Genomic DNA, 26,731 nt, shown 5'->3' with positions numbered 1-26,731 from the left:
TTTCCTTAGGTAAATTTATTCCTAGGTATATTATTTTTTGTAGCTATTGTGAATGAAATTGCTTGCATAATTTCTTTTTCAGTAATTTTATTGGTATATAAAAATGTTACAGATTTTTGGCTGTTCATTTTGTATACTGCAACAGTATTGAATGCGTGTTCCAATAGTATTTTGGTGGAGTCTTTACATTTTTCTATAGATAGTATCATATCATCTGCAATCAGGTGTAATTGAACTTCTTCCCTTCCTGTTTATATGCTTTTTATTTCTTTCTTTTGTCTAATTGCTCTGGCTAAAACTTCCACTGGAGGTTTTGAAAAGCATAAAGTGATCAATATGTATTTACTGAGCATTGGCTATATGACAATGTTAGGTATTAACATAATATGAAATCGTGTGTGAAAAATCATGTGAGATATGAAAATCATAGAGTGTGAAATATGAAATCATAAAACTAACAATTTTAAATTTGTGAAATACTTTTTTATTTGCTTGATCTCATTTGATCTAAATCATGTTTTCTGTTCTCAAAGCTTACAGATCTTCTTATAGATCTTTACAGATCTTGTTATAGATCTTTCCAAATAAATGTAAAGGGGAAGGCAATTTAGCACATCTGTATCGTTCTGATTATACTCCTGAAAGTCACTCTGAGATAGGACTTAAAGTATGGGGTTAAATGTTTGGGATCCATGGGTAGGACTTGAGTTGGCTTTGTAAGGTTTCTTTATTGCCAGAGACAAAGCTTTGAAGGAAATTACAAATAATCATGGTGGATGAACTGACTTCTCTCAAAGCACTGTTGCTTTGTCTGGCGGGCCCTTACCCTGAATGTGGCAGATTTTACCACATAACACTTTAATTTTTATATGTTACATTTTGATCTTTGACTCTAAATAAACATTTTCTATGGATAACTTAACCTGATGACTTCTACTTTAAATGATTTCTAATAATGCCATATGATGGCTGGTTGGGGTGTTAGATCAAGGTTTGGTGAGGAAATCCTATTTTTCTCTTTTTTCTTGTTTTAAAATTATATCAGATTCTTGTTGCCTCAGGGAACATGACTTGACTGAATGCAATGTTATTATGTGATGCTGGAGAGTAGTCTAAAGATAAAAATCATAAATGTTCAGTGATTTATCTTCCTAGTTCCAGTATGCTAAAATCATTATTTCTCGTATTTGCATTGACATTCCAACCAATGACATTAATCACATTCAAAGATTTCCCTTGTTCTTGAAGTCTGCTGGGGTAGTTCAGCACCATTTCACAGAAAATGTTATATAATAAATCTATAAATTCTGCAAAGAAAAAAAAAGAACTTGAGATGGGGGCTGGAACAGAGTTGCTCTCACGGGCAAGGACCAGCTGAAGCTCATGGGAAAACAAAAATGAATTGATTTACTTGTGTTTGACATGTATGAAATAACCACAAAGAGAATGAGATATCAAAAGATGGATTTAGGGGAGACAGATGTGATGGTTCAGGGGAGGAAAAGAACGGCAGAGAAGGGGGGAAGCTGCATGTGAGTAAACTATTTGTCATTCTTCATCCAGATAATGAGATTAAATCTTTTTGCCTCCATTTCCAATTGGAATGGCAATTAACAAGTTATTGGCAAAGGACTTTGAAAACCCATGCAAAAATGCTTAAAACTGTTTTTTTTTTTGTTTGTTTGTGATGTTAGGAATTGAACCTAGGACCTCACATATGTTAAGCAAGAGCTATACCATTGAACTATATCCTTAGAGCCCTGCTACCTTTTAAAACAGAGCCTTGCTAAGTTGCCCAGGGTGGCCTTGAACTTTCCATCCTCCTAATTCACACTCCAGAGTCACTAGGATTATAGATGGGTACTACCTCATCCCACAAAACTTTAATGAATTTAAGTCATCATAATGTCTAAGAATGGCCAGAGAAGGTCCTATGGTCTTCATGAGGGTATATGCTACTTAGAAAAAGTTATCCAGAACACTCATCTCCATTTTAATAACAAGTATATACTTCATTATAAATGCCCCCAAGAAAATAGGAGTAAAATGACCTTAAGATTAAACATAGATATCCCAAAGTCTAAAATTTGCCAAAGATCTCTCTGGCTTGGATTGTGATTATTTTATTTAATTTGATTGATTAATTTATTTTAAACCAAAATGTAAGGTTAGTTTACATACACCTTATCCCAAATAAATATTTTCCTATATTTTCAACTTTTTAAACTTATTCTTTCACTTATTTTTCCTATTATTGGTACATGCTGGCCAGGATATTGAGAGGAAAACTTTTACTGTTTTCTTTTCCTTCATCTGTAAATACCCCTCTTCTTAGCAGTTTGTTCATGCTGCCAAGATGTGAATGTCCATGTTTGAAGAATTTTTTTTAGAGAAATCCTTTTAGCAGAACTCAATCCTATTTAATGGAGAAAAACCACATGATTAAATGAGGACTCTCCCAACCTTCTACTATCTAATCTGTAGATTCTTCTGCAAAATGTGCACTATTTTATCCATTTTATCCTTCTCCTCTCTCATAGTCCTGTCCCCTGTCTAAGATGAATCCTTGCATATAGTCTGTGGGTCCCAGCCCCATCTTTCCTTTTGCCCTCTCAGAGACCATTAATAACTCTCTCTTCCCCAATCCCTTCTCTTCTGGATCCTTTCCATTGGTATTCAAACACAGTCAAATATCTCACATGTTCAATAGCAACAATAAAATAACAATAATAAAAACAGGAGTAGCAGCAAACATACCCAAACCCAAACCCTCAGACCTATACCTTAACTCTTTTAGTTCATAGTGCTCTCCTTATTCCACTGTAACCTGGCTTCTTTTTCTTTTTCTTTTTTTCTTTTTAGTTGTAGATAGACACATACCTTTATTTTATTTATTTATTTTTATGTGGTGCTGAGGATGGAACCCAGTGCCTTACATGTCCCAGGCAAGTATTCTACCAACTGAGCTATAACCCCAGGCACCTGTTATCTGGCTTCTGTCCCTATCCCTCTTTCTCTCCCCATGCTTCTGGTCTTAGAGAATGGCAACAATAACCACTGAAGCCTAGCCTAGGAATTAATCTAACTTTCCCAGTTTTCTTCGCCTCCCACATACAATTAATCACCTGGTTCCGTTCATTTGGTTACTAAATCTCTCAAATCAATCTCCTAGCTTCTTTCCATCCCCATTGCCCCTCCCTAATGTGGAGGATGTATTTCTCTTTCCACATGTAGGTGATGGGGTGGCTGAAGGCCATTGCTGCGTGATGAGGTCACAAAGACTTGGGGTGCCGATGACTGCGTATGCAGAAGATCTAGTCTCTGGAGATTTCTTGGCCATTTTCACACCCTCCTTATGGGTGTTTTCTGTTTAAAATGTTGACTTCTGCATTTTTCAGTTGGTTCCCTTCCACTTTCCTGGCATTTTCGTCCAATTTATGCAGGATACTGTTGTTGCTCTTACAAGCTCTGAGCTCACAATTGTCATTTTAGCTCTGTGGTCAGGGCCTGGCTCTGACCCTCACCGGCTATATGATCTTGGACAGATCATCAGCTCTTAATTTCCTTACTTGTAAAATAAATGGCTTCCCCTAGATCAGTGGGTCTCAACCCTGGCTGCACATTAGAATCACCTGCTGAGCTTTCAAAACTCCTAGAGCCCAGGCTAGAACTTAGATTAATGACATCAACATCCTGATGCCTGGGCCTCAGGATTTTTTATTTAATTTAAAATGTTTCATTATTTTTTGATCAGTTTTCTTTTAAGTTCCTCCAAAGCTCCCAATGTATAGATAAAGTTGGGAACCATTGACAATGCTTTTTATAGGACCTTTGCTCTACCATTATTTCATGTTTTCTTATGCCCCAATCCCAAGTCGAGGTTTCTCTTCTTTTACATGTTTTTACTAAGTTGGGAAGAAATAGCTGTGAAGCTCCCCCCCACCCCCTTCCATCTGCTGTTTGTTCTTATTTACATACGATGGAACCCAGCCCACTGATTTACAGCTCTGGTTCCCTTACAACTGTTATTGAACTGAAAACATAGCTGAAAACTTATTAAACAGAAAAAAAATTATTTTGAGCTTCCTGCCTACAATTCCTTATAGAACAAAGGAAACATTTAAACTGTTTTCCTTCTAGAGGTAATGTTAAAATTGATTTATAATCCCATAATCTCAAATTTAACTTATTTCTGGGGCCAGACCTCAATATTTATTCTTTCTTGGGTGCCTATTAAGGAAGCCAGAGCATCTCTGTAGGAGATGGGATTTTGAAGGGTATGCACCCACAGACAGGCATAGCCTCCTCATACTGCTGTGTGGCTTCTGAAATTAAGTGTCATGGTCTTTTTTCTCCCAGTCCTCTCTTAGCCTGTAGATGCTGGCAGCAAAGCTAAGGAAAACTTGTCCTCTTTGTGAATGTAGCCTCACTCTTTGAATTTCTGGGAACAGGCCTTTTAGAAGATGTTCTGTAGAAGCTCCCTTTGTATCTACCATTCTAGATCTGAAATAATGGGACTTTGCTGAGCTAAAAGAGAGTAGAGAGGAGGGTAGAAAGATGATAGAGAACAGCCAAGCATTTGATTTGACCAGTGGCACTCAATTTGGGAAGATTTGGGGTCTTGGCATAAGTCTGATTCATGTTGGCAAAGTAATGGAGTAATGGCCCTTCTTGCCTGTTTCTTGGTTAACAGTACCACTTCCAACTGTTCGTTCACTTTCTTCTGCAATACCTATCTGAAATACACAGTCTGTGCCTTTATTAGTCTTTCTCAGATCCCTATTAAATTATTGAAATTGGCTTAAGCAGATCACCTCCTAGTCATAACCTATTAGAAATAATAAAAACACATTATCCTTTTGCAGCTGGGCTATCCAGTTATTCTCATGGAAAGAAAAGGCTATAATCTACTGGTTTTAGAATAAATGCTGCCAGAATATGGGGTCAAGCTGGAAAAACCTCTTCCTCATCATATTGAACATTGAACTATTTCTACACAAGCTAATTTTAGTTCAGAAAACCTTGTCTGAAGTTTTTGTCTTTGAGACTTCTTCTTTGGTATTTTCTTGTAGATGGAGGAATTGATTGAGGGTGTTCGCTGGGCCTTCATTGATATGCTGGAGAAAGAAAATGACTGGATGGATGCAGGGACGAAAAAGAAAGCCAAAGAAAAGGTAAGAATTCCTTTTGATGAACAAAATATGATTTCTGGTTTAATGGATTTTCATGATGACATTGACTATGTAGTTGATTTTTATATTGACTGAGCTGTTGGTTCTGAATGAGCCCAGATTTAGGTGTGTGCTTTTGGATGAATAAATAGATTTCATTACTGGGGGTTAAGAGAAAATAACATCTGACTTTTTCTTTCTCTAACTGCATTTTCAAATACCCAAAATAATTCAGCTTTCCCTTCTAATTGCTGTCTATAAGAGCCTCATGGCCTGCTACCTAGTGAATTTTGCCATAAGCCACCATTGGATATGGCAGAATGCAGAGCAGTTGGGAGCCATCCGGAGCAGCTGGCAGAAGAGCCCTCAAGATGCAAAGAAGAAGAAAACCTGTATTGGCCATGTGTCCTTCTTCTCTGTGCATTATGTGTGCAAATGTCCTGAGGCAAATCCTTTCCAGTAACCAAATAGATCTACTTCTTAGCCCATCATTTAACACAAATGATCCAAAGACCATGCTTATCAATTGTGGACCAGTAGTAGACCATTGTGTAGGAGTACAAAAGTTAGCAGTAGACACTTGGTGGGCCTTGTAAATTTTTCTGATACCATAAACAAGATAAGGGAATAAATGAGGAAAGTATTAACAGTATTGCTTTTTAAAAATAAAAAATTGAGCCCATCTTAAATTCTAGGTATTCTGATGGAACTGGAGCTCTAGTGGGTATAGCATGCCTGGTACACTGTTCATGGATGCTACTCTGCAGCTGGGAGACTATAAAATCTGGAGCATTTTTTTCTTTCAAGAGGTGTTTTGAAACCTTTCTGATAATAGCTATCACCTGGGATGCCTAGAAATTTTATAGCTTTCTGGATCCCCTTCCCAGCCTGGTTCATGGATCTAGGATACAGTCTGAACATTTGTGATTTAGGCCAGTGTGATTGTTATCATTAGGGAATCATACTGAGTCATCCTGGGCACTAAATTATTTTTTGTTTTGGTTCTGGAGACCCAAAGGGCTTTGTGCATGCTAGATAAGCACTGTACCATTGAGCTATATCCCCAACCCCAAGCATAAATATTTTTGCATTATGATCAAGAAACAAAGAGGGCAACATTCTGGGAATGCTTAGACTTATTGAAATGGGAGTGTGCAGAAGTTTAGCAAGGATATTTTCTAGAGCTTTAATATGACCTTTTTTATGTGAAAAAGCTATTCAGTGTTTCTAGTGAAGACAGAATTTGGGTGGTGGGTGGGGGAGTGTTGGCGGAAGACAAATGGTAAATTTGATTTTGTTTTCCCCTCTAAGGTCTGTCAAAGCTGTCTTTTAAGTCATGAAAGGTCAGGAGTGCACAGAATGTTATGGAAAGTGCTCCAGAAGGTAGATATCTGGGATATCTGGAACAGAATTGGGCAGTTGAGGCCTCAGCATATTTGGGGCTCTTTATCCTAACTCCTTAGGGACTGGGGTAGTGTATGTATGAATTAGTTCAAGGCCACAAGGGTGGGGTGGATTGTGAGGGTGTGTGTGTTTTATGAATGGACAGATGCTTGGGAATGTTCTGGAAACTTCAGTCAGTTCTTTGAGAAGTATGCATCAAGATTGCCTCCAGGCAATCTTCCTAGTTCCATAAGGGAGTGGGTGCCTTACAATTGGGCTTTCTAGGGAAGCAGATCATACCTCCTTCTTAAAGGAGAACTCTTCCCAGTATTTCTAATATTAGACGTGTTCTTGCTTGCCCTCTGAGTTGCTCTCCAGTCTTCGATTTTATTTCATGAGAGCTGTCAGTTTTTCTTCTAAAAGTAGTCTTTGAACACTCTGCTTTCTTTGAGCTGAGTTCAATCTGCCAGGAACTTTGCTAGTTCCTCGACAGGTACAAATATCAAAGGCAAATTGTCCTCCTGGATCTCCCTAGGTTCCCCAGGTATATTTTATCTTTCAGATTTCAGAGTAGTGCCTTTAATGAAAGGCAAGAATGAAGGATGTTTCCAAGAATTTCCAGCAATTCTCTGAGGCTCGTCCCGCCCTGGACCCCAAAAGATGGAGGTTTTCCTTCTCCAAATTAAATGAACTTGCAGTTCTAGAAATGACCTCTGGGTGGAGCTCATACTACTCATAAAGAACACAATGAGCTGACAGCTTTTATGCAGCTTTCTACTTTGGGCCTGTTTTTGAAAAAGAAAATTTTTTTCTTGCCCTTTTTCTCTGCTGTCCTCAATTTGATTGCCTTTTAATAGTCAACAAGAAAGGAGAGACTCTGCCTAATAATTCCTTGAATCTTAGATGGAAATCTCTGACTATCTCAGGGCTTTGTCTTTCTGATATGGAGTAGCCCCTGCATTAAGAAAGGATTTGCCTGCATTTGAAGTGGAGGTGAATAATTCGCCTTTTCTTCCTGGCATGACTTGGCACTGTTCTTTGGGCATGTGTTTTATGCAGTATATCACCCAGGCGGAAGATTTCTCATCAATAATAGTGCCCACATTGGGCCAATGCTGAGTCACTTGGCAACCCATTGGGAAAGCTGAAAAAATGTTCCCATTTGTGAGGAGCCGAAGCTTTTTTTTTTTTTTTCCCTTGCCATGAAGCTCTGGACTGCAGCTAATTAAAGCTCCTCCTAAGAGGTGTCGACCTCAGCATTCTATAGTGACCAACTTCCTGAACTGGGTGGTCCAGATATTCACAGTGGTCTGAGGCCTAACCCCGTGGCTTTTGTGGCAGTGACCCCATCTCAAAATGGAAGTGTGTCCATGTGGCTTTGCTGCGCTCTTTACTGAGGGTGAACATTGTAAAAGATAAATGAGGGTGTCTCTGTTTCTGTGAAGGGTAAATTTGTTATCTCTGTCTCCCTGCCTTTTCCTGCTCATCTCTTAAGAGGTCATGGATGCTTTTGTGTGTTGAAACACATGGTGTAGCTTTCAAGTGCAAATTTGGTATTGTGAAATAAGCACCAGTTTTTGTTCAGGATTCTGCATTTCCTGCAAGCATGTACTCTTATTGTAAATAAGTAGCATAGGATGGGAGGCCTGCAATTTTTCTGGTAATCGAAGTCAGTGAATGAGTGTAAGATGATAAAAGAATGATTTGGGGGGTATCTTCTGGAGGATTTACCCTTGCCAGAGCAAAGGAAGAGGCTTTCAAGGTCAATATATAACGATTCCTAAATTGGGAGGGAGAAGGACTCAGTGTAACCTTCAGCCACCCTGGCCAGCTCAGGGTCAGATCGGGAGGAGCAGTTTTCTGAACAAGGCTCATCCCCAGCTGAACTGAATTATATAGCCAAATGCTGAATCCCTTCTGAAATGCTTGTTTGTGCTTTTTGTCACCAGGACCTAAGCTTGTTAGGCTACATCCAGAGAAAAATACCAGGATGGAAGTCACTGGGAGGTACCATGCTGAGGATGCTGTGAGGGAGTTGCCTTAGCCACAGCAGGTGCAGAGAAGTCAGCTGTATGTTCCCATCTCCACAGGCATGAGACTCCCACACAGACTTTGAATGAAGAGGGAAGTGTTCTCTTGCAGAGGGCAAAACAGGAGTGTAGCTCACCTCTTTGCCTTTGTCTCTAAGCTCTGCCAATCCTAGGCATTGCATTTCCCTCTGGCATGCATTCTGGTACCACCAGTTAGTGCCCTGCCTGTGTCCTCAGCAAAGCCTGACAGGCAGCTCTAGGGAACTTGTTATGATGCAGATCCCTTCGACATACTGCCCTCCCCCCACACTCTAGGGGTGGGGCTAAACCCTTGGGTAATAAAGTTTGGGAACCAGTGACCTTGTCCTTACCACTTCATTGCTCACCTGTCTATCTTGTAGCTGCAGTCTCCTGCTTTTGCCTAAGAGCTTTCTCTTCCCACCGAGCCTGCTGTGTCACTCACATGGAGGGCCTGGAGTACAGTGTGGGGGGCACACCACAACTTCTTCAGCAGCCCTCAACCAACAATTGATGGGCAATGGTGTGTACTGCCCCAGCTTCCTCGTCCCTCTCCTGTGTTCTACAAGAGCTCCCGGGGCTTCCCCAGTGGGCTTGAGCTGCTTGGCAAGATGCCCTTTATTGACTGCCTTCCATTCTGCTCTCACTTCTCCGTGCCCCTCTGGTGTTTCTTTCACCTCCCAAATGAACTGCATGTGCTTGAATCCTTGTCTCAGGGTTTGCTTCTAAGAGGATCCCCACTGAGGACACAGCCCCAAGATTGTATGTTCCACACTTCCTTGCCTTGAAGGTGACAATGCATTTCACTGCATCTCAACAAACTCAATTCTGCAAACATTTCCAGCACAATGATGATGTGCCAGGTGCTGGGCCAGGAGCTGCGGATTCTGAATGAGGAATAGTCATCTGCAGTCACTCCTGTCTACAGGGCCCTTTATACTCCTAGTGTGGTACAGGAGTGCCATGGATGCAGGGGAGATAGGAGATGGTTTAATATCATGGAGATGCAAAGCAGTCCAGAGAATTTAGGGGAGGAGGCTTCTAAGGAGCCCAAACATGTGCATGGGGCATGCTATTCAGAGAGTGCCCACCCAGTTCCTTCCTCTCTCCCTCTGTTATGTAATCAGATCCTGTCACTGCCCATGTCCTTGCAGCCTATGGGCAAGGCTTCCTCTGGGCTCTTCCTACTTGCTAATTCCAGTAACTCTGCAACCAGCAGTCCTTGTCCCTTGCTAAATCACTTAACTCTCTTACTCCTGCTGCACTGCACATGCTCATTGTAAATTGATTTGTAGAAGAAAAGGAAAGGAAGGACTTTGGTCAAAGTCTCCTTCTCATCCGTATTACACCTGACAGCATATTTGTATAACTACACAAGAATGCAGTTACCCCAGCTAGGTGTGGTGGTGCATGCCTACAATCCCAGCTACTTGGGAGGTTGAAGTGGGAGGATTGTAAGTTCAAAAGCCGGCCTGGGCAATAGTGAGACCCTGTCTCAAAAAATAAAAAGGGCTGGGGATGTAGCTCAGTCATAGAGAGTCCCAGGTTCAATATCCAGTATTACAAAACAAAACGATACTGTATAGATATGGAATGGTATTTCATTATTTTTAAGGTGAATTTCCCTAGAGAGATTAGCATGTGTGAGACCCTGGGTTCAATCCCCAGCACCACACACAAAAATTGTATATGTGTGTGTGTGTGTGTGTGTGTGTGAGAGAGAGAGAGAGAGAGAGAGAGAGAGAGAGAGAGAGAGAGAGAGAGAGAGAGAGAGAGAGAGGAGAGGAGAGGAGAGGAGAGACCTTGCTTCCTATACCAGCTCCAGTGTTTACCAGGGACCTGGAGGGGCAAAACAGCATGTAAGCCTCTTGCTAGCCCTGGGTCCCTCCTCTTCTTGCTCCTATGTGCCTTCCATACTGAGCTTGTACCAGCCCTATCACCCCATTTCTCTGGTTCCCTGTCTCTCACACACAAACAAGCCATAATAGACTTCCTACTTGTATCTCCTTTCCTTCGTTGGCCTTAACAGAAATTGCAGTATACAGATTAATAACACAGACTGCAAAAACACTGCCTAGGTTCCAAACCAACTTTATATCTCTTCTTAGCTCTGTGACCTGTTTGGAAATTACTTCATCACTATTGTCCTCAGTTTTCACATCTGTAAAATGGGGAGATCAGTACCTACCATAGAAGTTTGTTATTTGGATTAAAGGAGTCAGTATTCTAAAGCACTTAGATGAATTCCTAGAGCATGAGAAATACTCTCAACACTGCCAGCAGCTTCTATCAAACATCTGTCCTGTGGGAGTGGAGAGGCTTTGGTTGCATAGGTCGGTGGGAGAAAGGAAATGAGTGTGGTTTAGTTCATTAGTTTGGGTCATTGGGCTTTCCTGTTGGTTAGAGAGGTGGGTGGATAACCTAAGCCCATGGTCCCTGAGTCCTTTTAGACTCTCAGATGTTCCACCTCTCACTCCTGCCCCCTCCTCCCCATATAAAATAAGAAGCAGCCCCTACTGAGAAAATCATAGGAGGTGATAGCTTTTCTCTGTGGATTTTAGATTTTCTGAGTTTGAACAAATTCAGTATCATCTTTGTGTTATATATGTTTTAAGCACAAAAGCAAATATATGGTATAAGTAAGAGTTTGATGTATATATTTATCAGAGGCATATTCTACCTGGTATTTATTTTCCATGCTGGGGATGGAACCCAGGGCCTCACACATGCTAGGCAGGTGCTTTACCACTGAGCTGCATCCTCCTGATATGTTTTTGGAGTGAGTTTAATCAAATGTCCATGTTCTAGTGCCTCATATCAATTGTTTTGGGTGATGATTTAGGTTATTCATTCTCACACTTGACTATGGGTCAGCACCATCAGGAGGGACCCCTTAGAATGCAAATTGCCAGTTCTAGCCCCACAGTTTCTGATCTAGTAGGTCTGAGGTGGCCTGGGGAATTTGCATTTCTGACAAGTCTTTAGTTGATGCTGATGCTATTGGTGTGGGACCCACACTCTGAGAACTCCAGGTGATTATAGGGGAAATTTTCCTGACATCAAGTCTGTGTTAATAAGTGGTCACTTCTTCTCACTCCTTGAAGAAGTCCTTTTTTCACCAGCTCACAGGTGAGTGCCCTGGGCGAAGATTGAGGCACTCAGAGCCCAATCACACCAACATTTTCCACTGTTGCTCCATCTGCCAAAATACTGCAATGGCATAAAATCCATATGGCGGAAGTTATTTCTTTTTACTGATGAAGAAACCAAAGCACAGAGAGGGCAATCAACCTTGCCTAAGGTCATTCAGCTAGTAGGGGGAAGACTGGGACTCCATTCCTGGCATTCTGGTTTCACAGTCTGTGTTTTGTTTTCCAGAGCAGGTGATATCAGCTTCTTGGTATCACCTATATGCTAGTTAGAAATGCAGATTCTTGGCTCCATCCCATACCTATAGAATCAAAAATTCGGGAAGAGGACCCAGGAATGTGCATTTTAATCAACTCTCCAGATGATTCTAATGCAGCCAAAGTGAGAACCAATCTCTCTGCTTCGGTTATGATGCCTCATCCTGCTGGCTTCTCTCCAGTTTTCAACATCTTTTTTTTTTTTAAAGCTCAAGTTCAAGGCTGAACACTATATTCTAGATAGAGTCCAACTCACCCAGCACAATGGGAATATTATTGCTGCCTTTGTTTTGCATACAAATTATATTAAGGAATCCGAAGCTGATATTATGGCTATCTTTCCCCCTCAGCCATGCATGTCACTGTTGGCTCATAACAAATTTACAGTCAGTTAATTTCTAGGTCTTTTTTTTTTTAATCTCACAGGAGCTGTTGTTAAGCCTTGTTGCTGCAGTCCTAAAGTTAGCATTTTTAAAAATCCTCATCCCAGAATTTCACATTTCTTCTCATTACGATGCATTTAGTTGTTTTTGTTTATGGCTCTGGCTTTTGAAAAATATTTCTGCATCTTCTTCATGTTTATTATTTTTGCTATGAAAATCTATGTTCATTAAAGAAAATCTTCAAAGTAAAATACAGAAATAGAAAGAGAAACTCATCAATAGTTCCATCACCCAAACATAACCACTGCTTATATTTTGATGTATTACTGTAATTTCCCCTATACATAAAAGACATTCTTGAACAATGCTGTGTATGTAAATTTGATTCCTTTCTTAGTCTCCTAACATTTATATTGTAAGTATTTTGCATAATTTTACATATTCTTTATAAAAGAATATTCACCATTATTACATATTCTTTTACTAGTTATACAGAAGATCACTTAAACATCTCCCCATAGTTGGGTATGGTTGGGTATCTATTATAGCTATTGCTATGATAAACATGTTTTTCACAATGCTCTTCTCCAAAATTTAGAAATAATTCTTTAGAATGGTATCCCAGATGAACTTTAGTAACTCAGGTCTGTCATTCAGTGTAACTACCATTCTCACTTCTATATAATTCATAATTTGATAAATTCACTTTCTGGTATTATTGTTTTTCTGAGTTATTAATAAGCATGCTCACAAAATGGAACTGGAATCAACCCATTTGCTCATACTTTGAAGATTCCCTTCCAAGTTGTTCTGTTGAACAAAAATGTTCTTGAGAGGCTGGGGATGTGGCTCAAGCGGTAGCGAGCTTGTCTGGCATGGGTGCGGCCCGGGTTCGATCCTCAGCACCACATACAAAGATGTTGTGTCCGCCAAAAACTAAAAAAAAAAAATAAAATAAATATTAAAAAATTATATCTCTCTCTTTAAAAAAATGTTCTTGAAGAAACTGCTGTATTAAAGGTCTTTTGTTAAATACTAATCAGTGCATTAACCAGTAGATTTTCAGTCCATTGTTCTACTTTGGACAAAATACTTAGAAGTGCCTACAAGGAGAACCTGAGATATTTAGCAGTGCTTTGATATAATTTGATTACATTACTTAATACATTCCTCGATTTCCCAAACTTTCAATGAATTAACAAAGTGGAAACCTGAAGAAAGAACAAATTTGCATGTTTTTTCCAAAACATTTCATTTTCTTGCATATAGATTTCCAGTTTTCCCAGCACCATTTGTTGAAGATGCTATCCTTTCTCCAGTGCATGCTTTTGGCACCTTTGTCTAATATAAGGTAGTCGTAATTCTGTGGATTGGTTTCTGTGTCCTCTATTCTGTACCATTGGTCCACCAGCCTGTTTTGGTTCCAGTACCATGCTGTTTTTGTTACTATTGCTCTGTAGTACAGTTTAAGATCTGGTATAGTGATACCACCTGTTTCACTCTTCCTGCTTAGAATTGCTTTAGCTATTCTGGGTCTCTTATTTTTCCAGATGAATTTTCATGATTGCTTTTTCTTTTTTCTTTTAAAATATCTTTATTTTATTTTTATGTGGTGCTGAGGATTGAACCTAGTGCCTCACGCATGACAGGTGAGCGCACTACCACTTGAGCCACATCTCCAGCTCCAAGACTGCTTTTTCTATTTCTATGAGGAATGCCGTTGGTATTTTGAATGGAATTGTGTTAAACCTGTATAATGCTTTTGGTAGTATGGTCATTTTAATAATATTAACTCTGCCTATCCATGAGCAAGGTAGATCTTTCCATCTTCTAAGGTCTTCTTCGATTTCTCTCTTTAGGGTTCTGTAGTTTTATTGTATAGATCTTTTACTCTTTTGTTAAGTTGATTCCCAAGTATTTTATTTTATTTTATTTTTTGAGGATATTGTGAATGGGGTAGTTTTCTTCATTTCCTTTTCAGAGGATTTGTCACTGATATACAGAAATACCTTTGATTTATGGGTGTTGATTTTATATCCTGCCACCTTGCTGAATTCATTTACTAGTTCTAGAAGTTTTCTGGTGGAGTTTTTTGGGTCTTCTAGGTATAGAATCATATCGTCAGCAAATAGTGCTAGTTTAAGTTCTTCTTTTCATATAGTTATTGCTTTAATTTCTTTCATCTGTCTAATTGCTTTGGTCAACGTTTCAAGAACTATGTTGAATAGAAGTGGTGAGAGAGGGCATCCCTGTCCTGTTGCAGATTTTAGAGGGAATGCCTTCAGTTTTTCTCCGTTTAGAATGATGTTGGCCTGAGGCTTAGCATAGATAGCCTTTATGATGTTGAGATAAGTTTCTGTTATCCGTAGTTTTTCTAGTGTTTTGAACATAAAGGGGTGCTGTATTTTGTCAAATGCTTTTCCTGCGTCTATCGGGATGATCATGTGGTTCTTATCTTTAAGTCTATTGATGTGGTGAATAACATTTATTGATTTCCGTATGTTGAACCAACCTTGCATACCTGGGATGAATCCCACTTGATCATGGTGCACCATCTTTTTGATATGTTTTTGTATTGGATTTGCCAGAATTTTATTGAGGATTTTTGCGTCTATATTCATTAGAAATATTGGTCTGAAGTTTTCTTTCCTTGAGGTGTCTTTGTCTGGTTTTGGAATCAGGGCGATATTGGCCTTGGAGAATGAATTTGGAAGTACTTCCTCTTTTTCTATTTCCTGAAATAGATTGAAGAGTACTGGTATTAGTTCTTCTTGAGACATCTTGTAAAACTCAGCTGTATATCTGTCCAGTCCTGGGCTTTCTTGGTTGGTAATCTTTTGATGGCTTCTTCTATTTCCTCACTTGATATTGGTCTGTTTAAGTTGTATATATCTTCCTGACTCAATCTGGGCAGGTCATATGACTTTAGGAATTTATCAATGCCTTCACTATCTTCTATTTTATTAGAGTATAAGGTTTCAAAATAATTTCTAATTATCTTCTGTATTTCTGTAGTGTCTGTTGTGATAATGCCTTTTTCATCACGTATGCTAGTAATTTGAGTTCTCTCTCTTCTTCTTTTCATTAGCATGGTTAAAGGTCTGTCAATCTTATTTATTTTTTCAAAGAACCAACTTTTAGTTTTGTCAAATTTTTCAATTTTTTTTGTGTCAGTTTCATTGATTTCAGCTCTGATTTTTAATTATTTCTTGCCTTCTACTGCTTTTGCTGCTGGTTTGTTCTTCTTTTACTAGGGCTTTGAGATATAGTGTGAGGTCATTTATTTGTTGGCTTTTTCTTCTTTTAAAGAATGAACTCCATGCAACGAATTTTCCTCTTAGTAGTGCTTTCATAGTGTCCCAGAGATTTCGATATGTTGTGTCTGTGTTCTCATTTACCTCTAAGAATTTTTTAATCTCCTCCTTGATGTCTTCTGTAACCCATTGTTCATTCAGTAGCATATTGTTCATTCTCCAGGTGATGTAAAATTTTTTCTTTCTATTTTATCATTGATTTCCAATTTCATTCCATTATGATTGGATAAAATGCATGGTAGTATCTCTACTCCTTTGTATTTGCTAAGAGTTGCTCTGTGGCATAATATATGGTCTATTTTTGAGATGGATCCATGTGCTGCTGAGAAAAAAAGTGTATCCGCTTGATGTTGGTTGATATATTCTATATATGTCTATTAAGTCTAAGTTATTGTGTTCTTGATTTCTATAGTTTCTTTATTCAACTATTGTTTGGAAGATCTGTCCAGTGGTGAGAGAGGTGTGTTAAAGTCACCCATGATTATTGTGTTGTGGTCTATTTGACTCTTGAACTTGAGAAGAGTTTGTTTGATGAACATAGCTGCACCATTGTTTGGAGCATATATATTAATGATTGTTATGTCTTGTTGGTATATGGTTCCCTTGAGCAATATGTAGTGTCCTTCTTTATCCCTTTTGATTAACTTTGGCTTGAAGTCTACTTTATTTGATATGAGTATGGACATTCCTGCTTGCTTCCACAGTCCATGTGAGTGGTATGATTTTTCCCAACCTTTCACCTCCAGTCTGTGTATGTCTTTTCCTATGAGATGAGTCTTTTGGAGGCAACATATTGTTGGGTCTTTTTTTTTTTTTTTGATCCAATTAGCTAGGCTATGTCTTTTGATTGGTGAATTTAGTCATTAACATTCAGGGTTATTATTGAGACATGATTTGTATTCCCATCCATTTTTCTAATTTTTGTTATTTAACTTGACTTGGTTTCTCCTTTGATTAATTTTTCCCTTAGTGTAATACATTCCTCTGCTGATTTTCATTTTTGTTTTTCATTTCCTCTTGATAGAATATTTTGCCAAGGATGTTCTGTAGTGCAGGTTTTCTAGTTGTAAATTCTTTTAACTTTTGTTTATCATGGAAGTTTTTTATTTCATCATTGAATTTAAAGCTTAATTTTTTCTGGATACAAGTTTCTTGGTTGGCATCCTTTTCTTTCAAAGCTTGATATATGTTGTTCTAGGATCTTCTAGTTTTCAGTGTCTGGGTTGAAAAATCTGCACATGACCTAATTGGTTTGCCCCTAAATGTAATCTGATTCCTTTCTCTTGTGGTTTCTAATATTCTCTCCTTATTCTGTAAGTTAGGCATTTTCATTATAATGTGCCTTGGTGTGTGGAACTGTTGTGATTTTGTATAGTTGGTATCCTGTAAGCCTCTTGAATCTTTTTCCAATTTGTTCTTCATGTTTCAATTTTTTTCTGACATTATTTCATTGAATAGATTTTCTTTCCTTTGGGTTGGAACTCTATACCTTCCTATATCCCAATAACTCTTAAATTTGGTCTTTTTATGGTATCCTATATATTTTGAATGCTCTGCTCATGGTTTCTTACCATTTTTACTGTGTGGTCTTCATTATTTTCAAGATTATATATTTTGTTTTTATTATCTGAAGTCCTGTCTTCCAAGTGGTCTAATCTGTTGGTGATGCTTTCAATTAAACTTTTAATTTGGCTTATTGTTTCTTTCATTTAAAGGATTTCTGTTTGTTTTTTTCTTTAGATTCTCTATCTCACTGTTGAAGTAATCTTTTGCTTCCTATATTTGTTTATGTAGCTCTTTTTCAAAATGATCTTTTGCTGCCCGTGTTTTCTCTCTTTTATCATCCTTTAATTCACAGAATATTTTAATTATGTACATCCTGAACTCCTTCTCTGCTGTGCTGGCCATGGATTATAATAATGTGGTATCTTGATTTGTTTGGGGGCACTTTCTTCCCTTGTCTTTTCATGTTACTTTTGTGTCTTCTCTTCTAGCACTGTGGATCTGAGTCATTACTGTTTTTACCCTATAGGCTTTTAGTGTCCCTGTAGGATTCCAAAATCTCTCCTTTGAGGTGAAGGACAATGTTAACAGATCCCAATTTAAACAAAATACCACCTAAAAACCAATAGTTGCTAATCAACGTTTACAGTTTAGTCACAATGTACAGATATGGTGAATTCAATCATTATCAACAATATACTCAGTAGTTTTGTAAAAGGGTTTACAGTTTCTGATGGTAGACAAAGAACCGGGGGTGAGGAGTAGGATGATATGTTGAGGAGGTAGGAGGTAAGGATATAGAGTTATTATATCTTAGGAGGTGTGAAAGAGAAATCTAAAGAAGAAAGTTAGTAGCAGGAGAATAAAGAGGACGTAATTTTGGGAAGACAAGTAAGAGGGAAGACAGTACAGTAGATAAAACAAACAAATATATATTAAGAAAATAAAAAAATTAAAATGTTAAAAATTAGAGAAAAAACAAAAGCAAAATAAAGAAAAAAAAAGAATATACAACACAACTGTCATATACTATTCAGTCGTCTCAGACCTCGGTATCCTAATTCATGCACAGTACTTGGTTTCACATGTGTTGGTGGTATGAGGGCAGGAGAATAGAGAAGAAGAAGAAAAAAAAGGAAAAAATCTCAAAGGAAGGATTATTTTGGTTGGAGATCACTCTTTCCTGCTTCCCTTCTCATCCAATAGGTGGGGTCATCTGTTGTTAGCTGATATCTCCACCCTCAGGATGGTGATGGAAATCAGGGAGGGAGGGTTGGTCCTGGTGGTGGGCACCTGGAAGCAGGATGTGGCATCTGTCTGACCCTGAAGGGAGACTGCACCTCAGGGATCTCTTTTTGGGCCTGCTCCTGTGATGTGAGCACCTGGTCTTATCTCCTTATCTCACATGAAGATCTTCCAGGTCCTGGTCTCTGTTAGTCTCTAAACTGTACCACATTCACCCTTTCCCTTACTGCTTCCTAATAAGGGACCTTTCTCTCCAGGCTCTTTGTGTGGCGCCTTGGGAACGTTGTATACCTGCCTCTCTGAGAGCTGTTTTTGTTGTTGTTGTTGTTGTTGGGGAGCCATTGTGCCCAATTAGCAGCTGCTTGGGAAAGGGGGGAGTTAAAAACTGGGTACCTGGCCAGCCAGAGTTACAAACTGGGAGTTGTCCCCACTAAGGATGGTGATGAAGGTGACCCAAGATGGAAGCATTTTCTTTCAGCGATGAGGTGTCAGGTTGGGTGGTGGGAGCCAGGCGATGGTGTTGGATGTTGAGTTCAGAGACTGGGTCTAAGGTGTGCAACATGTGGCTATGACTGTCTTCAGAGCCAGTGTGAAGTTCCCCAGTGCAGATGGGATATAGCATGTAGTGGACTATCTCCATTGCTGCAGAGTCCCAAGATGGAGGCAACCAGGGGAGCCCCATGTTGGTTGATGGGGGTCCACGCAGGAATGGTGGCTGCAGATCTTCTGCATGAGTAGCTGCCACATGTTCCGCATGAGAGCTGTGTCCTGTATTTCTGCTCTGGTGGGTGGCCAAAAATTTTGTGCTGGTGCTGATGCTGATGGTCCTGCTGGGGCACCCGGTAGTCCTGCATGGGCAAGTAGTTAGGAGACCTACTCTGATGCTGAGGTCTGAAGCCTGCATGTTGGCCATGATTCCTGCATGGGGGCAGGAATATCACTCACAGAGATGCAGTTTTCTCACTTCTTGAGTCTCAGGTCACGGAGTGACACAGAATGCTGCCTCCCTCTGGCTCACCATCTTGGATCCTGGAATCATTCTTAAGAATTTCCCTAATTACTCTCTGATTATGCTGACATATAGTTTATATAGGAAAGGCAACATTAATGTCTATCTTTCTATTTATTAATTTTCATAAGATGGTGCCTGGAGCTTCCAGAGGTACCAAAGCAATTTTTTTTTCAGTGTCATTATAAACTTAGGGATTTTAATGTATTTGATATGTTTAAATTCATTACAATCATTATTCTTTTTGAAGCTCAAATTTTTTCATCTTGGCCAACTTGTGACTCTTCCCTTAGGGGATTTTGACATGACTCCAGTTGTTTTTGACAGTGTCTTTTCTTCCTGGCATGACAAGATATCCTCTTTAATGTTCAACTTCTATTAAATACCAAACTGTTTTTGAACAATTTGTAAATCAGCACCTTAATCAATTATTCCATTGAGGAACAATATATAGATTTTTTTCTCATAGGGAGGAAGAGGATTCCTACCAACTTGTAATGCAGAGTTTCTATAAAAGCAAATTTGCAAAAAAAAAATTTGTTAGAGGTTGATGAAGATTATCTTTTATAAGAGACACTGTCTCATGTTAGTGTACAAACATGAAAAATACACTAAATGGTTTTTGTATAGTGTTGCATGTTTTTCTTTTTGCAATATCCCATTCTCAACGTTGATCATCAAGAGTATAAATAAATATATAACTAGCATATGACCACTTCATACATTTAAAAAATAATTCTAGTATTCAGGAGTAGAATTAATTTGAAATATGTGAAATAATGAGACTATATGTAAAGATAAAACTTGGAATAGTAAAAGCTTAACAATTTTTAACAATATCAGATAAGCAAGCAGTACTAGCTTAAACATGAACTGTGAAGTCTTTAGTTTGTAAATGTATATTTTGCGTTGAAGAACTGCTTGAGTGTAGGACTTTGAAATGCCTCAGTAGCCTCAGAATACAATTTCAGATACTCAAAGCAGAGAGATGCTTTTTAAGAATTATGGAGAATATTTATTATTTTAATTGTGGAGTGGATGGGGGAGGTTTAATGCCCATTTTTTCTGTTTTTGGTCCACATCCAAATTGAGTATGTTAGAAATTCACTTAAAATATGTGTTTATTTTGGTTGACTAAAATGAGTTTTGATGTTTTGGATTTTAATTTCACGGAAAAGGAGTCCATTAAGGATGCTCAAGTTTTCTGTGTAGATTCTATGATGCACCTCCCTTCAGTCCAAGATGAAACTAATAGCCATGGTGCGTCTGCTTATCTGCTATCTCTGGGGCTGAGTCTGCTGTTGTCAGCTGCTCCCTTGTTATCTGGCTGCTGGTCCTGCTCAGTCAGTTGTACAGAAATGTCAGTTCCATTAATAACCTGAGGGCCAGACACGCAGATAGTGGAAAATGGGTGAAGAGAGAGAAATTGTATTTAACCCGGTGTTCTGAGTTGTCATTTTCTAGACTCTAGCGTAGCTGGGTGAAGGCAGGCTGAGGGCATGACAGCAAATCCATTTCTGACAGAACCTCACATATGAACCAGAGACACAGTCTGATACTAGGAGAAGAAAGAGGGAAAGAACTTTACAAAAAGGTCAAAATTTGGAGTGGGAAGGGTCAGAGATAGCAGTGCTAGGAAGAAATGGCATGACCTAAGTATTATGATAGAGGCACTAACAATTTTGCAAAATAATCTCATTTTGACTTTAAATATTATCACCCTTGGTGTTTCAAATGAACAATATTCCCTTTTTTATTAAAAAAGGGTGTTATGAAAGGGGTGATTTCTCATAAAGAATTTTGGAGTTTGGGGCTATTTGTGGTGGTTCTGACTCTGACAGTGGCCAGAGGTAAGGGAGTAGATCTTAATTTTCTTCGCACAGGTACAATGATTTGGTTACTGCACTGATCTGTGTTTGGGTTATCTATTGCTATATAACAAACCACCACAAATCTTGCTGTCTTGAAACATGTATCATTTCTTACCTGTCTTGTGGGTTTGCTGGGCTCAGCTGGGTAGCTCTTCTGCTGATTTTCACCTGGAGTCTCTCAGGTAGCTGCAGTCAGATGGCAACTATGGCTGGATGTCCAAGGTTATTGATTCCCACGTGTCTGGCATTTCAGTATTCCTCAAGTGGCTCTCTCCAGAGAGAAGCTAGGTTAGCCAAGAGAGGATGGTGAAGCTGCCAGTTCTCTTAAGGTCTGAATGCACAAGTCCTAGAATATTTCTTGTGTACATTCTGTTGATCAAAGCCATGGACAAGGCCAGCTTTTATTTAAGAGAAGGAGAAATAGGCTCTGTCTCTTGGTGTGAAGAGCAGCAGGAGCACACAAGAAATGGGAGGAGTTGTTGGCATTATCTCTGGGAACTACCTAGCTACAATTGGCAGTCTTTGCCTCTCTTATCTGATTACATTATTGCCTATACCTCCTCCTTTTAGCACCTTGCTGTTGAATTTCATTAAAATTTAAAAAATTATTTTTAATTGTCAAATAATAATTGTGTATATGTGGTACAATGTACAATCTTGATTTATGTGTACATTACAGAAAGATTTAATCAAGTTAATTAATGCATTTATTACCTTACTAATTTGTTTCTTTGGAGTGACAACATTACAGATCCATTCCTTTTGCAGTTTTGAGATATATAACACATTATTATTATTTTGCTGTTTATTTTTATTAGTTCATTATATATAATATTGGGGCTTGTTTTGAGATAATTATACAAGCATGGAATATAATTTGTTCCAATTAAGTCACCAGTACTTCCCCTTTACCTCCCTCCCTCTCTCTTCTGTTCCCTTCCCTCTACTGATCTTCTTCTATTGATTTATATATTTATATATTTATATATTTTTTAAATTAGTGCAATTATGGGTATACATAAACATGAAATGCACTGTGGTATATTCATATATGTACATAGGAACGTTTGATCAGATTTATTTCACTGTTCTCTTTTCCGCTCCCCCTGTATCCATTTCCTGTATTTCACTGATCTCTCTTCTACATGATATCCCCCTTTTTGATTTTTCTTTTTTTTTATGTTGCTCTAGCTTCCATATATGAGAGAAAATATTTGATTCTTGACTTTGTGAGCTTGGCTTATTTCACTTCTTAGCATGATGTTCTCTAGTGCCATCCATTTACCAGCAAATGCCATCATTTCATTCTTCATTATAGCTGAGTAAAACCCCATTGACAACATATTATTATTAATTGTTGTCACCATGCAGTGTACCAGATCACTAAAGTTTACTCCACAACTCTAAGGGAAACTTTGTGTTCTTTGATCAATATGTCTCTTCTCCCTAGCCTTCTCCCTTCCTTCCCCCAGTGTCCAATAACTACTTTTCTACTTTCTGCTTCTATGAGATTAACTTTTTAAGATTCTACCTATCACTGAGGTCACACATTTGTCTTTTTGTGCCTGGCTTATTTCTGTCCCTGTACATGATAGTACAGGGACAGAAATAAGTATAATTAGTATAATTTTTCTCTATTTCCTTGATTGGTTGGTTAGTGATGTTTAATTATTTACTGAATTTTTAATGTTTTGCTCAAGACCAGTATTTACATTGTCTCTCAGAACTATTTGAATAAACCTAGTTGTTGTTGAACTGAGATGAGGAAAGGACTTGGCCTCAGGCCATGTGACCTTTATGTATAGGTGTAAGAAATTCCTACTAGATTTTAGGACCTGGAACTGGATTAGGCCATAAGGGACCCAGCTACATTCTAGGAGGCAAATCATTTTTCTAGTTTTATATTTGAGTTCCCTAGTTAAGAAACTTAATTTTCAGTATAGACACCCACTCCACTGACTTATGGCATTCTGTACCCAGCCTTGGAAAGGCCTGGGCTTCACTCTGTTCCTTGCTGAGCTGAGGTGAGTGGGGCAGGCTGCTGCTTTTCATATATTCTGGTGTTCCCAGCACTGGCAGGCTAACGAGAGCCTCCTTGCATGGATTTGTAAGGATTAGAACTAATGAGCAAAATGAACCTGTCCCAGAGCAGAGTGGAGCCAAGTATGGTGGTGAGGTTGTATGCTTTAGGGCCACAGAACAGAGCCTTTACTCAATTATGATGTTAGGTTATAAAGCTAATTTACAAGTTCATGGAATAATTTGACTTGTTCTTCCAGGCTTTTGAAAATGAAAGTTATGGTTTGGCAAAGTGATTTGTATAGATCTGTAATAAGTCATGTTTTAATGAGGTCCTATGAGTTGTTCTAAAAACGTTAAAAATTTCCACTAAAAATTATTCACAAAAAATAAGCTCATCAGAGAGACCACATTTGAAAGGAGAAAACTTGACAGGGCTGAAAGAAACCTGGCATAGAAGTCTCCTTTCCCACACTTTCCTACCCTCTTAACCATTGTTGTTGGTTTGAGTGTCTTCTCTCAGATCTAGCAAGAATGAGAGCAGTGGGGGCTGCCCATGCCCCGATGAGTAGGAGTTGGAAACTTCTGTCAACTTTCCAGCTTGTTATTACCTTCGACCCAAGCCAGCAGTATTTAAAACATTAAAACAAAAAAACTCCTCAGGTAATTCCAATGAATAGCCAAGTTTAAGAAGCAGATCCTACTGGAACAGAGCTTTTCTAGCATGAACATTCATACCAGTCTCCCAGGGACCTAGGTAAAATGGAGCCTGAGAGTCTGCATTTCTAATAAGCTCCCAAGTGAGACTGGTGCTGTAGAATCATGGAGCACACTTTTGAGTAGCAAGAGTTGAAAATTTATCATGTATAGGGACAGATAATAAGTATTTTGGGCTTTCCAGATCATGTGGTCTCAGTAGCAGGTACTCAGATCTTCTATGTAGCATGAAAACAGCCATAGATGGTATGTGAGCAAAAAGATGTGGATGTGTAACCAGGCAGCAGCCTGAATTTGGCCTGCAGGCCATGGCTTGTCAACTTGGTCTAGAACATTTCTTGTGTCACATTTTTGACCCAAAAATTTCTTATTCATTTTTTATTGGGCTGAATCTCAGGTAAGAATTAAGTTTTTTTAAAAGAGGTTACTCAGTGGCTTTGTTGAATGATGAATAATTGATGATGACATTTAGGCTGCTGTTTACAAACAGCCCACATGTCCCTTGCCTATGGCTCATTGTTTTGCCTTGAGTATAGGTGGCCTTTTTGATTTCTCTCCATAGACTGCCTTTTCAGAGGTAGATCAAAACAAAACTAGGATTTGTTTCAAAATGTGGCCCATGGGCATCTCAAAATAAATAACAAGGTTTGAATTGTGGTGACAGAGGATGGCTTTGGGGTACATTTCCTTGGTCTATGTCCTGTAACTCACCTCAGGGGTTTAGTCTGAGGGGATGGAGGTTGGTAGACTGGCTATAAGAGTGGCAGAGAGCAGCAAGGTAACTGGACACATGTAGTTGAACTACCTTATAAGCCAGATATGGCTATTATGGCAGCAGAAGATTAGATGTTGCTGATAATATAGTCTTATAAGCAGATAATACAGAGGCAAGTTCTTAAAGTTTTGAAGATTCATATGTGGAACCAAGGACTCAAAGCTCAGAAGTGTCACCTTCTAACTCATGAGCTTCCAGGGTAAGGTTCAAGGCTTCTGGTTTGCTTCTGATGGCATGTTCCCTTATTTCAAACCCCAAAGTCAGTCAGGCCTGTGCTTCAGGAAAGTTTGGGTTTACTAGTTCAAAACCAAAACTCTCATTCATCTTTGTGAGTGTTAGAGGATTTTTAAGGAAGATGTATTGTTCCTCTTTTGAAATGGGAGGATGAGGGCCAGGGATCCTTGGGCCAGGGGTGCTCATGTGAGACTTCAGTTTTTCAGGGTGGTGTTTGTTATTGGATTTCATTCTTGAGATTGACAGCCTTCTCTCCCTGGGGCTCCATTCCCTCAAATACCACCTTCCTTTGCTGCTGAAATCTAATTTACCTCACTGTACTGACTAATATGCAAAATAGATGTTCTGATATATCTAGACTAGAAATAGCTTGCCCTCACTCATTTCCTTTATTATTCTGGTACTTTCTTGCCTTGCCTTTCCCTTCTTGGCCAAATATTGATCTCTCCAGGGCTCTCAAAGTTTAGTCTCATTGGTGTCTAGAACCAAAAGCTGAGTAACATAATTTTTAGGGAGGAGAGATGGAGAACTTTTTAAAAGTATATTTAAAACTCTGCACGTGTCTTGCCATTTTACAGCTGAAAATATTTGTTTTAGCATGTTCATCATAGTTATGGATACAGAAGTAGCCTGCACCATACAGATGATTCAGTTCATTTTGATTTATAAAAATGAATAATATTTATATAATAGAATATTAATTTTCATCCCTCAAAACATAGTGGATGTTGGGAAAACATGAACTTTGAAATCAGCCAAGGATAAATCAATCTCAGAGAGAAGCTGGTTTTGGGGTTCTATTGCCTATGTGACTTGGGATAAATTATTTCTCCTTTCCAAGTCTCAGTTTATCAGCTGTAAAATGAGAATGATTTGTTCCTAAGGTGCAGAGTTGAAGTAAGATTTAGATGGGATGATAAATTGAAGCTCTTACTAAAGTATCTAGTACATGGTGGGGTATCAATGAAGAGTGTTCCTTTTGTTATTATTAGCAATGTTACCTCTGTTACTGTTTCTGTTTAGCTCTGAGATCTCCTTTTTGAAGATGACCTTCTTACAGAGTCCTTCCCTTCCCATTGCATTCCACCCCATTCTCAACATTCTTCTATTAGAGGTTCTTTTTCCAAGTTTAAGCTTTCTTTTGATTCTTTTCTCCTTCTTTTTAAAAAATATTAGTGCATTTACTATAGTCATAATAGTGTGGTTCATATAATAAATGACAGGTTTTTCTTTTGCATCCTGTTCTCCATATGTCACAAATCATGAACTTTTTCAGGACAGAAATGCAGTTTATTAAACCGTACTTCCATTCCTGCTGCATCCAACCTGGATGAACTACCCAGAGGTACTGAGGGTAAGAAGCCAAATACAAAGGAATATACAGTTTTTTTAAAAAAAGTTCAGGAATAAGCAAAACTGCTGGATGCGTTGGTGCACACTTATCATCCTGGCAACTTGGGAGGCCGAGGCAGGAGAATCACAAGTTCAAAGCCAGCCTCAGCAACTTAGCGTGGCCCTGTATCAAAATTAAAAAAAAAAAAAAACAAAAAACAAGAAAAGACTGGGGATGTAGCTCAGTGGTAAAGCACCTCTGGGTTCAATTCCCAGTATCAAAGAAAATTTAAAAAAAGGAACACGCAAAACTAATCTGT

At 38.7% G+C, this 26,731-nt stretch overlaps 1 protein-coding gene across 1 annotated transcript in view; it reads left to right on the top strand.

The window, feature by feature from the left end:
• Positions 1–26,731, top strand: part of Phex (phosphate regulating endopeptidase X-linked) — a 189,115-nt gene that overhangs the window by 79,724 nt on the left and 82,660 nt on the right. Inside the window, exon 12 of the mRNA XM_005334811.5 lies at positions 5,073–5,174. Within this exon, the coding sequence (XP_005334868.1) occupies positions 5,073–5,174 (102 nt within the window). The remainder of the gene's footprint in view (positions 1–5,072; positions 5,175–26,731) is intronic.

Source organism: Ictidomys tridecemlineatus, chromosome X, assembly GCF_052094955.1.
Source record: "Ictidomys tridecemlineatus isolate mIctTri1 chromosome X, mIctTri1.hap1, whole genome shotgun sequence".
In the NCBI taxonomy this organism is placed as follows: Eukaryota; Metazoa; Chordata; class Mammalia; order Rodentia; family Sciuridae; genus Ictidomys; species Ictidomys tridecemlineatus.
Note: the sequence above shows the minus strand (reverse complement) of the source record. Positions and strands in the feature narration are given on the sequence as shown.